The sequence below is a fragment of the Microtus pennsylvanicus genome, chromosome 14 (genome assembly GCF_037038515.1).
Source record: "Microtus pennsylvanicus isolate mMicPen1 chromosome 14, mMicPen1.hap1, whole genome shotgun sequence".
NCBI classification, from domain to species: domain Eukaryota; kingdom Metazoa; phylum Chordata; class Mammalia; order Rodentia; family Cricetidae; genus Microtus; species Microtus pennsylvanicus.
Window position 1 is genome coordinate 16,272,312 of NC_134592.1, and position 14,012 is coordinate 16,286,323.

Below are 14,012 nucleotides of genomic sequence, written 5' to 3' on the forward strand. Positions count from 1 at the left end.
AATAATGCAGGTAATTGAAAAGAGTAAAAAAATGGACCTCAAAATTATAAATTTTGTTTCAAATCACATGACCAATAAAGTGAAGACAAGCCACAGAAATATTTACCACTTATATATAAGTATCTTATAACATACAAGCTTCTAACAATGAAAAAGACAGTTTACAAATGGACAAAGGAGTTGGGAGACATTACTCCAAAGACATATAATAACACCCAATAAGCACAAGAAACACAGCATGCTCAACATCATTGTTTATTAATGAAATACAAAGCAAAACCTTCAGGCAATACCTCCTCACATGCTAGGGATGGTAAGAATAGAAGATGGAGTCAAGAATACATGTGGCCAAAACAGAACCCTTACACGTATGCCAGTGAGAACACAAAATGGCACAACTACTTCAAAAGACAGTCCGTAGTTCCTTATATGGTTACCCAGAGTTACCATATGGTCCAGCAAGCCAATTCTTAAGCATACACACAAGAAAATTTGAAATACAAATGTTTATATTTTTAAAAATCTTGCACAAGAGTGTTCAAAGCAATACTTTATATAGCAGCCAAAAAGTAGGAACCACTCAACGTACACCAACTGATGAACATGACATCCAAACAACGGAGCAGCATATAACCGTAAAATGGATACTGAAAGTGTACACCTATAATCCTAGCATTCTAGAGGCAGGAGGATTATGAGTTTGAAACCAGCATGAGCTATACAATGGAAGACCATGTCTCAAAGCAAACAAAAATGATGCTAATACATTACTACATTAATGAATCTTGAAAAACAAGGGTTAAGTGAAATGAAAGAAGACACAAAAGGCCACATGCCGCATGATTCTTTTGTATGAAATGTCCAGCAGAGACAGATTGATGATTGACTGGGGAGAAGAGAAATGAGGTGCAAATGGTTACTGGGTTTCTTTCTGGAATGATAAAAAGTATTCTGGAATTACACAGTAGTAGTTGGACATTCTGGATACACCAAAATCAGTGAACTGTGTATTTTAAGAGTTAGTATTTTATGATATGTAAACTGCACAAACACAAAAATAGGTGAACAAGTCACCTTATAAAACTGTTTTCTTCACTATTGTTTCAGGTCAACTACTGAGTCAGAAAAATATAGAAATAACTGCAACAATACTTGACATGGATAACTGCACTGCAACAAATGCAACAAGCAACCCCCACCCTCCAGTCCTGGGCCTCACACATGCTAGGCAAGTGTTCTTCCACTGAGCTGTATCGCCAGGCCCTCTTCTCCTCCTTCTGAGCAGGGTCTTATGTTGTCCAAGCTGGCCCTCAACCAAGTCTGAATGAAGCAACGCAACTACAGGCACATGCCATCATGGCCAGACAGAATTTCTTTTTAAGAAAACTGTTTGTGGTTATCAGCTGATAGCTCACATGCTCTATTTATTCTCACTTCTCAAAGCTTCTCTGCACTCATGATCTATCTCACTACTGTCTTTCTTACGTAGCTGAGGCTGTGATGAAGTTCTCCATTTCGGGAACCTTGGGATACTGTCATCTAGACACAGGCAGAAGTGCTGTTCTCTGAAGGCATTATGCACAACAGCCATGTTCAAGCACTGCTTTTAAAATTTAATTCCTGTTCACAGGACAGCAGAAAGGCTAGGCAAGAAATAATTTTAGGTATAGATATTACCATGTAATAGGTATAGCCAGCAACTTTATACCATGTAATAACTGCAGGTTATCTTCCCCTGGGATAGAAACAGAATATGGGCTTCCTCTATATCGTAATGGGAAAGCCAGGAATGTTTCATGACTGGTAAAAAAAAAAGGCACAATCTTTACCTATCTCTAAACACTATTTTGTGCATCTCGTTTTCAGTATCAAAGGCTACAAAACTTGCTTCAGTGCTGTAACCAACAACACATGAAACTGAATAACTGGTGGATTCTAGTCTGACAGTGGACTGCTGGGTTAAACAAGACTGAGACTTCTCTAAATGCTACTGTGCAGAGAGGAGGGCTTAAAGCTTCAGCGAGCATCAAGGACTGCCTTGATTATGCTGCCTTCTAAGAAATAAAGCAACAGGCTACAATGGGACAACATGGTTCATTGTTCAAGTGAACGGAGTTGCATATTTTCAGTTTTTACTCTTAAGCAGGATTCTTTGTACGACATCAAGGGTGGCAATTACCCCAGTTAAGTACTATTTCTGTAGTAATAGCATAAAATCCAACCGCTATTTACATAAACTTAGAAAACAAGCTAAGAAAGGAAAACATTTATACCCTTTAATTAAATTACACTGTTACCTTATAAAATTGTGAGGGTCAACATTTGTTCTTTAAAAACAGAGCTTTGGATAGTTTCAAATACAGCTGCTCGGTCAACAGTTAAAATGTGTCTAAACAAAATATATGCAGAACTGGGAACACACCAGGCTTTCTTTTTGCTGGTTTTGAGACAGGGTCTCAATATGTAGGCTCAGGCTGGCCTCTAATTCGCAATCCTCCTACACCAGCTCCCTGAGTGCTGTTGGGATTACAGGCATACATACTACACTCAGCTTCAAGGCTTTCTTTTAGATGACATTTATTCAAATGATGAGGTTATAAATTCAAATTGAAAAACAAAAAATCTTCATACACAAGAAATGGGAGAAATAAACATTTATTCTAAACTAAACATGTGTGCTGCCTCACACAGGATGAAGGTAGAGGGCAGAGACTCCGTGTGGAGGCAACTGCATATCAGAATTCAAAAAGGAGGAACAGCACAGCACACAATTTTTTTAAAAATGTTTTGCCAGTTTCTTGTTTGTGTTTGTATCTTTTATAGCACATTTTTCTATATAATTCTCCCTTTTCGTTCCAGAAAACATAAGAAACTGTCTGCATGAATGCATCCATACCAGTTTCTGTAAGGACATGAACTGCTCCACTAGGTTGCACTGTTTGCTTGTTTTTCTCAAGTAATGAACCCTTTGGAGCAAGGGCTCTGCAGAGGAAATCAACACCTTCAGTTCTGGGCCTGTCTCTTCGTGAGGCCTCTAGCATTCCGCAAGGCAGAGAATTTACAAAATGGGTTTTATTTACATTTTCTTTCTTCCTTTTTTTATTCAGTACTGGAAATCAAACCCAGGACCTTGCACATGCTAGGCAAGAGCTTTACCACTGAGCTACACCCCAGGCTCTTGATTCATATTTTTCAAAGTCTAATACATGCTCACATTTTCTGGCAGATTCTTTTTGTATGTTACAAAACAAGACAGTGAAAGTTTAGCCTCAGATGAGAATCCTTTCTTCCTGAGAAAGGTCAAGCAGACACTTCCTGACATCATGTCCTTTACACAATGGCATACTGTTCATATAAAAGGTCTCGTATCCTATAAAAGTCTTGACAAAGGCAGCCTTCTAACCCGATGCGTCCAGTTTCTGTCTAGAAAAACAGTTAAAAAAGTTCTTTAGTATAGCTCCCATTCATCAACATTCAGAAACAATAAACAGCATCTATAATATGAACCACTTTATGACTGCTCAGGAAATGGGTGCCCTGACTCTGGAATATAGACACAGTGTTGTAGTAATGAGTTTTTATAGACACATAAATGTCAGAGGATTCAAATTATAAAAATTTACTTATAAAATTTGTACCATATATCTGAATCACTGCTATAAGCCTTTAAGGCCATCATTATGAATATAAATGGCTGGTTTTCAGTTTTATGAAATTATAAGAACTACAGAATTAATGTGTTTCAGAAGCACATACATGTTCAATGCAGCCCTCACGAAAAATAAACTTACTCTGCGGACTGCTACTTGATTGTTGCAGACAAGTACGCCCCCTACAAATTCGGCTTGAATCCCCTCCCGCAAAAGAACTTGCTTGAAGTCAGATAGTCTTGGCTCATTCATAAAAACGGACTGATGTCCAGGAACCTTGAACAAAGTTAGAGGGGAGAGATTAGCATCAGTAAAACAGTAGGCACAGCGTGTGTTGGATAAAGTGGGACACAGCATGATCTCTGAGACATTTTCATTATTCCCTCGAGTCCTCTGACAGTTCACGTCAAGACCAAGTTACATTCCAAGTTTGTCACTTTACCATTACAAAGCCCTTCACATTTTCTGATGTTTCACAATTTTATTAGTCATGCCTCCTAATAACAGAGACTCGAGGTAATATTACGCTCTTCACCTACCCACTTGCTGGAGGGGTCAACTAGAGTGTCAAGAGGCAGAACTGCACTGAAACCTATTTCCAGGTCCCCAGTCCCCTGCTTGGTTCAGAGTCCAAGTCCTCCCTAATCCCACTTCCACATTCCCTCCTCCTCAGAGTGACTGCAATGGATGCTACAGGCTAAGAACCAGGAAGGCAAGTGTTTTTGCCTACTCTGAAAGTGCTTTGAAGAGCACTATAGCTTTAGTACAGAGAAAATCTCCTTATTCCTCCTCCTTCCAACTTCAAGAGTCATCTAGATCAGAAGCCAGAAGAAGGAGCCGTCTCTCTCTCTCAACTCCATGTGTGTGCTAAAGACTTCACTTGACAAGTCTGTAGGACTCTTCAATATTAATATTGCTCTATTTTATTGCCTGGAGCTTTTCTAATTAACTAGGTCCCTCTTGAGAACATGTACCTCCTAGGCTAGCATTAAAGTTGCACTCAATGGCAGATGTTTAACTGCATCGAAACCAAACTGATTTGAATGGAACTGACAAGACAGAAAAATGGCATTGTTAGAAAACTCCCATCTCATCACTGGAGGGCCTCACAATCAGACTCTGTATTTTTCCACACTGAAAACACAAATCACAAACAACTGCATTAGCAGCTAGGGGAGGGTAATATGGCACACATGAAATGAAAGCAGAAAGGAGGGCCAGGGTATAAAGGAGAAGAGAAAGGGAGAATTGATGTAAAAATTCTGTTTAAAAATAAATAATAAAACATAATACTATATATTCTACTTAAAATGTTTAATAACTAAAAACAAGATTTGATAAAGGTTCCCTCTAAATTATCATCCTCTAGCTGCAAAGACTGAGACATATGTCCTGGGTAGTGCTTTGTAAGAACTCCACACTGGCCCCCACAGTATTTAAGCAGCTCAAGCCACAGTGGGGAACTAGCAGGCAGACAATGGAGACAGTCGGACTGGGGATGTAGCTCAATGGCAGAGCACAGGGCTAGCATGTGTGAGGCCCCATCAATCCCCAGACCACTAAACAGCGAGACAGAGAAAGCAGAGGCTTCTCACCTCATGAGGCGGCAAAGGCTCCAGGGTGGGGATGATCTCAGTCTCTTCACCCAATTCCTTGTCATCATCTCCGAACAGACTCTTCATGGCCTTCTGCTGGGCTATGGCACTGGAATCTGAAGGGCCATCCACCTGCATTTCGGAGTCTTCTCCATCATCCTTGAGCTCTCCTTCTTCCAGAATAACTCCTGTGTCCACTTTGGAAACTCTCATGTCTAAGACGCCATCTATCCAAGCTAACTCGGCATCTTTGGCTTTACAAAACTGAAGGGAGCTGACAAGCGAGTCCTTTAATCTGACCTAGAGACGCAAAGGGAGGGGAGGAACAAAACCCATAGCGTTTATGTTAACAAATCAAACACAGTCTTTGCCATTTTCTAACTCTGAAAACCCCTCTCCTCAGATGTCAACCTTCACAGTGACATAATTATCTGTGAGGGTCTGGGGATCCTTGGCCACTTTCCAAAACAAGGTTCTCAATCTGACTGCACAATAGAACCACGGGGAGTCCCCACTCCCACCCCGATACTAACACTGCAGTGGTACCTCTAGTATTTCTAGTGTAATTATTGAAATTAAGATTGGAGCATCTATGTCTGCTGCCTTAGAGGTAAAATTACATGGAATGTGCCATGTAATTTTACACCTCCATGTCTCTTTCTCTTACTAATCCAGAAAATATTTCTGCCTGGCAAGTTCTAACTTCTTCCAGATAGAGACATCTAAAGACATCACACTTACCTTCAACAGTCACTATCTCCCACAACCAGATAAGACTATCTCTCTTCTAACTAGCCATTTTCTGTATTTGTCTCTATTTCTTTCAATTAGGAGAACAACTGTGGCATCTGTTGAGTTCCTTAAACATTTTCCTTGAGGCCGGAAATGGTTGAACATGCCTATAATCCCAGCAGCACTTTGGAAGTTGGGGCAGGAGAATCGAGCCTGAGAGTAGCATGGGCTACACAGCTAGAACCTGTCATTCATGAATGAATGTCTCTCTCTCATTTTGAGAACACTTATCATTCCCTCACATCGGTACTTTGGCCAACGTGTCTATCTAACTGGAAGACTCTTTCCCGACTCTGCACTGACAAACTAGCTAAGCATCCAATAAGAGCCCGTTTAGTTATCATTTCTTCCAGAAAGCCTTTCCAAATTTCCAAACTCGAGTAGGAACTCTCTTCTAGCACCTTGCACACTGTCAAAGGAGGAAGAGTAAAGGGAATTAGACTGGTTTAAACATCCCAACCATGGGACTGTTAGGGCAGAGCGCTGCATCTCATGCACCATATTCCGAATGCACCTGAGCTAGCACATAGTACAACAGCAATGTCTACTTCTTCATATTTACCTGGTAGATATGCGTTTCGCTTGTGGCATCAACTGTTTCGTGTAGCTTTGGCATGTATACTTTAATATCTTTCCCACCAAATGCACGGCAGCACTCAGCCAGATCCTGACTGGCCTCTGGTGGGCCATGGACAATGATCAACTGCCGTGGTTTCATCTGATTGATGATCTTTTTAATGGAGTCTCCGTCAGAGCGTCCTTCGTAGTCTATGTAAGTAACCCTGGCTCTGTAATTAGACATCATTATCCAAGCTCACTTTCTTGGTACGCTATTCTAAAACTAAGCTTTTATCATCAGGAGAGAAATGCACATAACTTATGAAGGGGGAATTGTGAAATGCATGTTACAGTATGTATCCCAAAAACCCTGTCCAAGAATATATACAAAAGATATCACTGGACAAAAAGATCATTTGTTCTCTGGTGATTCAAATTCTAAAATAATCACCTCTTGGCAGTATTAACTGTATTATGCAGGAAAGAGTTTCTTAATTACTTCCGGTCCTGAAACATTTTCTACCCCCAAGCATTAAATGTCTAAGTCAAGGAGGACATTTCATGAAATAAGCAGCAACACAGACGAATTAGCTTCTCAGCTGCACCGTTCTCCCACCTGCTACCAGACTTATTAAAAAGGCCGGAAATAAAGTCTCTTCATATAAATGTACAATTTAATGTTCAGCTCCTCCCCATCCTACCACTAAGCCAATTACTTCGGTATTCAAGGATCATCAATGAGAATATCACCATACTTAACAGGCCTTTTCACAGAAAAGGGAATTTTAAAAGCATGAACTGCTAGAGGCCCTGCTGAAATCTCACTTTTGAAACAATGTACGTTATATAACTCAAGGGCTTGAAACTGTATCTTAAACCTAATCTCCAAACCCCATGAAGGTACTTACTTTATCTCAATAGACTCTGTTGCAGAAACACACTTGGTGGGAACATCAGACAGGTCCTGATCCATGGGCTCATCTCCATTTGTCAAACCAGATTCTAATTTGCTTTTTTCTTCTTCAGTAGCCTGAAGTTCTGGCACTAAGAAATCTTCTGGTCTAAACAAAGAGTCTCTAATTAGACATGTGGAAGGCATGCTAACATTATGTAACATATGTAACTGACTAACAGGAGGCATAATTTAAAGACTCCTCATGTATTTTTAAGACTTATGCATTTAACTCAAAGCTAATTAATATACAATATCAATCATCAGATGATTACATGTATTATGGTTTCATAACCATTGAAGAGTGCTATTTATTTATTTAGCTGGCAGTACTAAGCACTGAACCTAGGACACCTTGCAAAAGCTAGGCAAGCATGCTATTTCTGAGCTACACCCCCAGCCCAGGAGTGCTCTTTAAGGATGCTGTAGACCGCTGAGACCCCTGAACTTGTCAAGCACTCTTGAAATCTGGGCCTGCATTTCTTTCTTTCTTCTTTTCTTTTTCTTTCTTTCATTTTTCTTTTTTTCTTTTTTTTTTGGTGTTTCGAGACAGGGTTTCTTTTGAAGCCCTGGCTGTCCTAGAATTAGCTTTGTTGATTAGGCTGGCCTCGAACTCAAAAGATCCACCTGCCTCTGCCTTCTGAGTGTTGGGGCTAAAGGTGTGTGCCACCACTACCCGCTAGCCCTGCATTCTTTTTATAATTATTAGTGTGAATGTATGTATGTGTGACCCAAAACATAGTTCTCCCTGTATTACTGAAAAGAGCAAGATACCTGTTTTTACAATTCTCTAACACAGTGTGAACAGCCTTCTAACTTTCTAGTTCATTCTCACTTGTCTCTGAGAACCCAGGCTCTGTTCTCTAACAACCAGGTTGTTACAGCTTCTTATTCCCATAGTTAACATCTCCAACTGTAAACCACAGAATAACAATAACAGTAACAACCACTTAAAGCACATTTAGCATGAATCCAGGCTAGAGACCTTAAAAGCAAAATCTCACAGGCTGGAGTGTTAACTCAATGATAGTAACCGCGTAGCATGTACAAAGGCCTGGGTTTGATTACTAAAAACCTACTCCCCCCCTCCCCCCCCAAAAAAACCCTAAGCAAAAACAACAAAAACCTCCTACAACTTCATTTAATTTGTATCCACTTTCTCAGCAAAGTCATGTAGTGTTCAGGGCAGTGGGATGGCTCACTGGGTTAAGAAAGTTGCTGCCCAAATTGATAACCCAAGTTTGCTTTCCAGAACCTACAGTGGAATGAAAGAACCAACTCTTCCAAGTTGTCCTCTGGTCTTCACACGGACATGTATATGAGGTGTGCACATGCACATGGGTGTACACACAACAGTAAGCAGCTAAGCAGCAGACTGGTCACTTTACCAGATGAAACCAAACAAACACCAGCATTGTTTACATTGCCATGTTTTCTTTTCTTTTTCTTTTTTTTTTAGGGAACTACATAGACAACAGAACTTTCCTAAGTAAGCCCAAGGATGATCTAAGTCTACAACCTGCTCAACAGCATTATGAAAGTACTAGGCAAGCGTAAATTACATGCTTGTAATCCTAGCTCCAAAGCGGGATCAATGGTCAGAGAGAGAAGGAAGGGGAAACCACGAGAAGAAGCATCAAGCACAGTGCATTCGGCTGAGGCACCTGGCTGTTTCTGGGGAAGCGGAGGGTGAGGGAACCCTCAGAACCTTTTACTCAGATTAGCAGTGTTTTCAAAACTGCAGTTTGAGCAAGTGATTTCAGTGTTTTTATGGTTCCATCCTTTATCTCATATTCCCTTTTTAGCCAAAAGCATCAGAAGTCATTTCCCAAATAAATACAATCACTAACCAAAGTTCTTTTTCTCCTGTCTTTCTCCCTCTTAATCGGGGGAAAGGATGCCTAAATCACCCTTCATGCAACTGAGCAACAAAAAGAGACTTTCCTTTCACTACTAAGTCTCTAGATGCCCCTCAATGTTTCTATTTTTATGCTTCAAATTAGAAGCCTCCTGTATCTCTCAAGTCAAGGCACTCAGGAACAAAGCACACGGTTACCAGAGAGACCAAGTCACTGAGTCAAGAGTTTGTTCTGCTCACATACTTGATGATCTCTCCGTATTCGTCCCATTTAATTCTTTCTTCTGGGGCAGGAAACATAGGGTAGGATTTTTTGGCCTGTTTGAAGAAGCTGCCTTTGCGACTGCCTTCCCCTTTCATCATGAGGTCGTGCTTTGTCTTATGAGCCGAAGGCTGGTCGATATCTTCCTCCACGTCACTCTCATCGCTGGAGTCGATGTCTGCCCTAGGTTTAGGAACACAGCGGAGTCATAATGTCCCTAAGTCAGTTTGGCTTAATATTTATAAAACTATGAATGAATTACTCACCAGCATTAACCCAAATCATAACAATCAGCATTAGTGGTTCAATGTTTTGTAAAAACATAACATTAACTTCTTTAATGAATTGGTATTATTTAGCACTAAAAGGATGTTATTTTTGCCATTCAAAAAGTTTAATAAAAGTCATAGAGTCCTAAGAAAATCTCAGTTGTTTCCATTGAAAGTTTGAATCCTACAATGTGTTCTTTGTACACTAAATGCAGACTTAACCTTATGAGTTACTCTTTATGTGAGTCACTCACTCTTTCGATTGCTCAAGTTTCTTAGCAGCTTCTTTCTTTAGTTTCTCTTTTTCCACATATTCTTCAAGTTCTTTCCCTTCAAGCTTCACGCGTTTCCTCAGCTAATGAAAAACAGGCAAAAGAAAAGGCAGTGTCAGGAGAGCTGGGTAGCGGGTGTGAGACACATTGCTTCTCTAAAGTGATCTTTCAGTTCTCATCTGAAATTAATCGTGTTTCCATGACACAGACTTACATATCTTAATTAGATTAGTACTAAAACCAAGCTATTAGAAAAGAGGAACTTAAATCGAACTGGTTAAAATACACCAGAGTCAACTAGGGGAAGGAAGCAGTTAAGCATTTTTATAATTTGAAGTAGAAAAGCCACGTAAGCCCCAAAGCCATAAATCATAAGCAAAGAGTGAATAATTATCCAACATGGAGAAAATAAAACATCTTCCTATTTTATATTCCTTGGAACTAAAAGAAAAGGTGAAAATATTGGCTGTAATATGACAGTCAGAATCTGTTTTCCTAAGAACTTCCCAAATCAAGAAAGAGATTCACATCAAAAAGGACAAAATATTTAAAGGAAATTTAAAAAATAAGAATGATTGTTGACACAGGCAACATAGAACAGTCAATAAAATCTGTTTAATTTACAAGACTGGAAATTACCTGGAGAAGAGACACCTTCTGCTGTTAGCAGATATTAGCAAACTGTTAGAAGACAATTGGCTAACAACTAAAAATAAAAAACTATAAATAAAAATGTGCTTCTCTTTTGATGTAGTTCTTCCTATATCTAGGAATTTATTCTACTGAAACAGATGTTAAAAGTATATAGCAGTAATGTTTTAAAAAAATAAAAAAAACTAGCAAATCCATCAATGTGGAACAACCGAATTAGTAGTTTTCATTCTTTTTTTTTAAAAAAACACAAGTATTCTTCTTTTTAATTTTTTTTAACTTTACGTGCATTGGTGTTTTGCCATGGGTATTGGGTTCCCTGACACTAGAGTTACAGACTGTTAAGAGATGTCATATGGGTGCTGGGAATTGAACCAGGGTTCTCTGGAAGAACAGCCAGTGCTCTTAACCACTGGGTCATCTCTCCAGCCCCTAGTTTTCATTCTCTGATCATCAGAGTACCTTAAAAACTAGAGACCCCTTGTGGCTTCCAAGAAGGCCTCAGGACCAACGTTCTAACCCCAGAATCCACCGTGGAAGGAGGGATCAACTCCAGGAAGCTATCCTCTGCCTTCTCTGTGTGCACCATGTGTATATACAACTCACACATAAACAATTAATTAAAAATATAATCAAAGAACCCCAGGGGTTAGAGAGGTGGCTGAGAACTGACTCCTCTTTCTGGGTTTAGTTCTTAGAACCCACACAACACAGTAGCTTACAACTGTCTGTAATTGCAGTTCCGGGAAATCCAACACCCTCTTCTTGCCTCTATGGGCCTCAGGCATGCATAAAGTATAGACATACAAGCAGAAAAAGCATCCACATACATGAAATAATGAAAAGATATTTAATGTAAACAGCCGAGATTTTAAACTGTGTGTACGTATGTATTGGTATATGGGAGGTCATGAAATTAGAAAGGATCATGAAGAAAGGAAGAAGAGATGTGAAAGAAGAAATAGAGACAGCAACGAGTACATTAGGTAAGAGCAGAAGGAGGAACTATTTGGGGGCGGAAGGGAACCGGCGGAGGGGGGAGGGGAAAGGATCAAGGAGAACAAAGTGTACTGGTGCATTTGTACATCAAAATGTCATATTACAGCTCACCATGTTGCACTGCATGCTAACCTAAAAATTATTAATAATTTTTAAATGCTAAGTCATAACAACTCAATGCAACATGTACTCCCCGGTGAATCACAGACAAAACTGGAACAGGTAATTAAAAAGAGCACTGTTGTGCCAACCGGCTAGAGTCGGCAGGGTCAGCAGATTAAATAGTAGCATGGTGCCCGTGTTTATCTCCTGTTTCCTACGGCTCGTTTCCACATAATACACACTGCGGTACTATCCAAGGTAATGCTGGAATAACTGCAATCTTTCAAATGGTTTAGAAAAAATGTGTGTGTAATTCTGGGTCTGTGTGGATACATGATGTGATACAGCAAACCCAGCTAAAACCTCAACAACTAGGGTGTTGGAGTATTCACATTAGTTTTCCAACTTTTGGCTAAATTTGTAACTATTTCAAAATAAAATTAAACCAAAATCAAGTGATAAACACTCACAAATGTGGCATCTCACATCTGGCTATCGGCTTACTCAAAACGTGTTTTAAAATAAAAAACTGTTAGCAACTTAGATACCTTGCACAAAAATCAATTTTAATTAAGTATTTAATTCCAGATTTAACATGTACCTCTTATAAAAATGTTCTTAGGGTAATGTAGTGGCTCAAGCCTGTATCTCAGAACCCAGGAGCCTCAGGAGGGAGAAGTTTTAGGCTAGGTTTTAGTACATATCAAGACTCCGCCTCAAAAAATAAATAATTAAATATTTTCTCCCAGTTCTATATTCCAGTTCTTTCTTTCTTTCTTTCTTTTTTGGTTTTGTTTTTTTTCGAGACAGGGTTTCTCTGTAGCTTTGGAGCCTGTCCTGGAACTAGCTCTTGTAGACCAGGTTGGCTTCGAACTCAGAGCTCTACCTGTCTCTGCCTCCCGAGTGCTGGGATTAAAGGCGTGCGCCACCACCGCCCAGCCTATATTCCATTTCTGAGCTCTGAAATTAACTGCTATATTTATAAACAGTTTCTGGAACAACCAACTCTAAGATGCATTTCTTCTCCACGTTCACAGTAACACTCCAAATGATACCTTTCCCTAATATAAACCTCCAGTTTGTTCTTTGTTCACCTTTTTTTTTTTTAAATTACTGATTTTTTTTGTCCTAAATGAACAAGGCTTAATCTCCTGGGGCACTGCATCCACATGAAGAAGCTAATGTGGCAGATGACTGGCTTGTATGACCTCGTTCTTACGTCATCACGACAGCGACCAGCATATTCACTGAGGGCCACCAGTGCAGCTGCACTACCCTGGCCCTCTTCTTCTGGAACTTTATTCAGTTTGGTAGCAAAAAGAAGACAACTAACAAGGAACATGTGGTAATGAACACTAAGACAAAGAATACTAAGTTGTAGCTAACCAAGTAATTCTTTTAGATTCATAGTAGGGCCCTTTATTTTTATTTTTTTAATTAATTTATTTATTTATTTATTAAAGATTTCTATCTCTTCCCCACCACCGCCTCCCATATCCCTCCCCATCCCCCAATCAACTCCCCCTCTCTCATCAGCCCAAAGAGCAGACCGGGTTCCCTGCCCTGTGGGGAGTCTAAGGACCTCCCACCTCCTTCCAGGTCCAGTAAGGTGAACATCCAAACAGCCTAGGCTCCCACAAAGCCAGTACAGAAACTAAATAAGAAGGTGAACCCAGAGAAAAACATATAGGCATCCTCCTGGATATTAACCTTCATCGGGCGATGAAAGGAGACAGAGACCCACATTGGAGCACCAGACTACAACCCCAAGGTCCAAATCAGGAGCAGAAGGAGAGAGAACACGAGCAAGGAAATCAGGGCCATGAGGGGTGCACCCACACACTGGGACACTGAGACAATGGGGATAGAAGACAACAACGACAGGAAACACCCACTTCCCTGGTAGATAGAAGAGTTGCCAGGGAGAGTGTGTGGAATGTGCCTAGGTGCTTGCCCGGTGTGGCAGCGCAACCCTTTAGTCCTAGCACTCAGGAAGCAGAGGCAGGCGGATATGACCACATAAAGGCAGAACAAAGTGAGGGAGCGGAGGGA

General features: G+C 40.2%; 1 protein-coding gene across 2 annotated transcripts in view; it reads right to left on the reverse strand.

Moving 5' to 3' along the window:
- Positions 1-238: 238 nt before the first annotated feature.
- Positions 239-14,012, reverse strand: part of Cpsf2 (cleavage and polyadenylation specific factor 2) — a 28,701-nt gene continuing 14,927 nt past the window's right edge. For both annotated transcript variants that reach the window (XM_075948765.1, XM_075948766.1), the window contains exons 9-15: positions 10,191-10,291; positions 9,650-9,850; positions 7,504-7,656; positions 6,600-6,825; positions 5,246-5,545; positions 3,792-3,926; positions 239-3,423 (exon numbers count right to left, since the gene is read on the reverse strand). In XM_075948765.1, the coding sequence (XP_075804880.1) occupies positions 3,331-3,423; positions 3,792-3,926; positions 5,246-5,545; positions 6,600-6,825; positions 7,504-7,656; positions 9,650-9,850; positions 10,191-10,291 (1,209 nt within the window). In that variant the 3' untranslated portion in view covers positions 239-3,330. The remainder of the gene's footprint in view (positions 3,424-3,791; positions 3,927-5,245; positions 5,546-6,599; positions 6,826-7,503; positions 7,657-9,649; positions 9,851-10,190; positions 10,292-14,012) is intronic.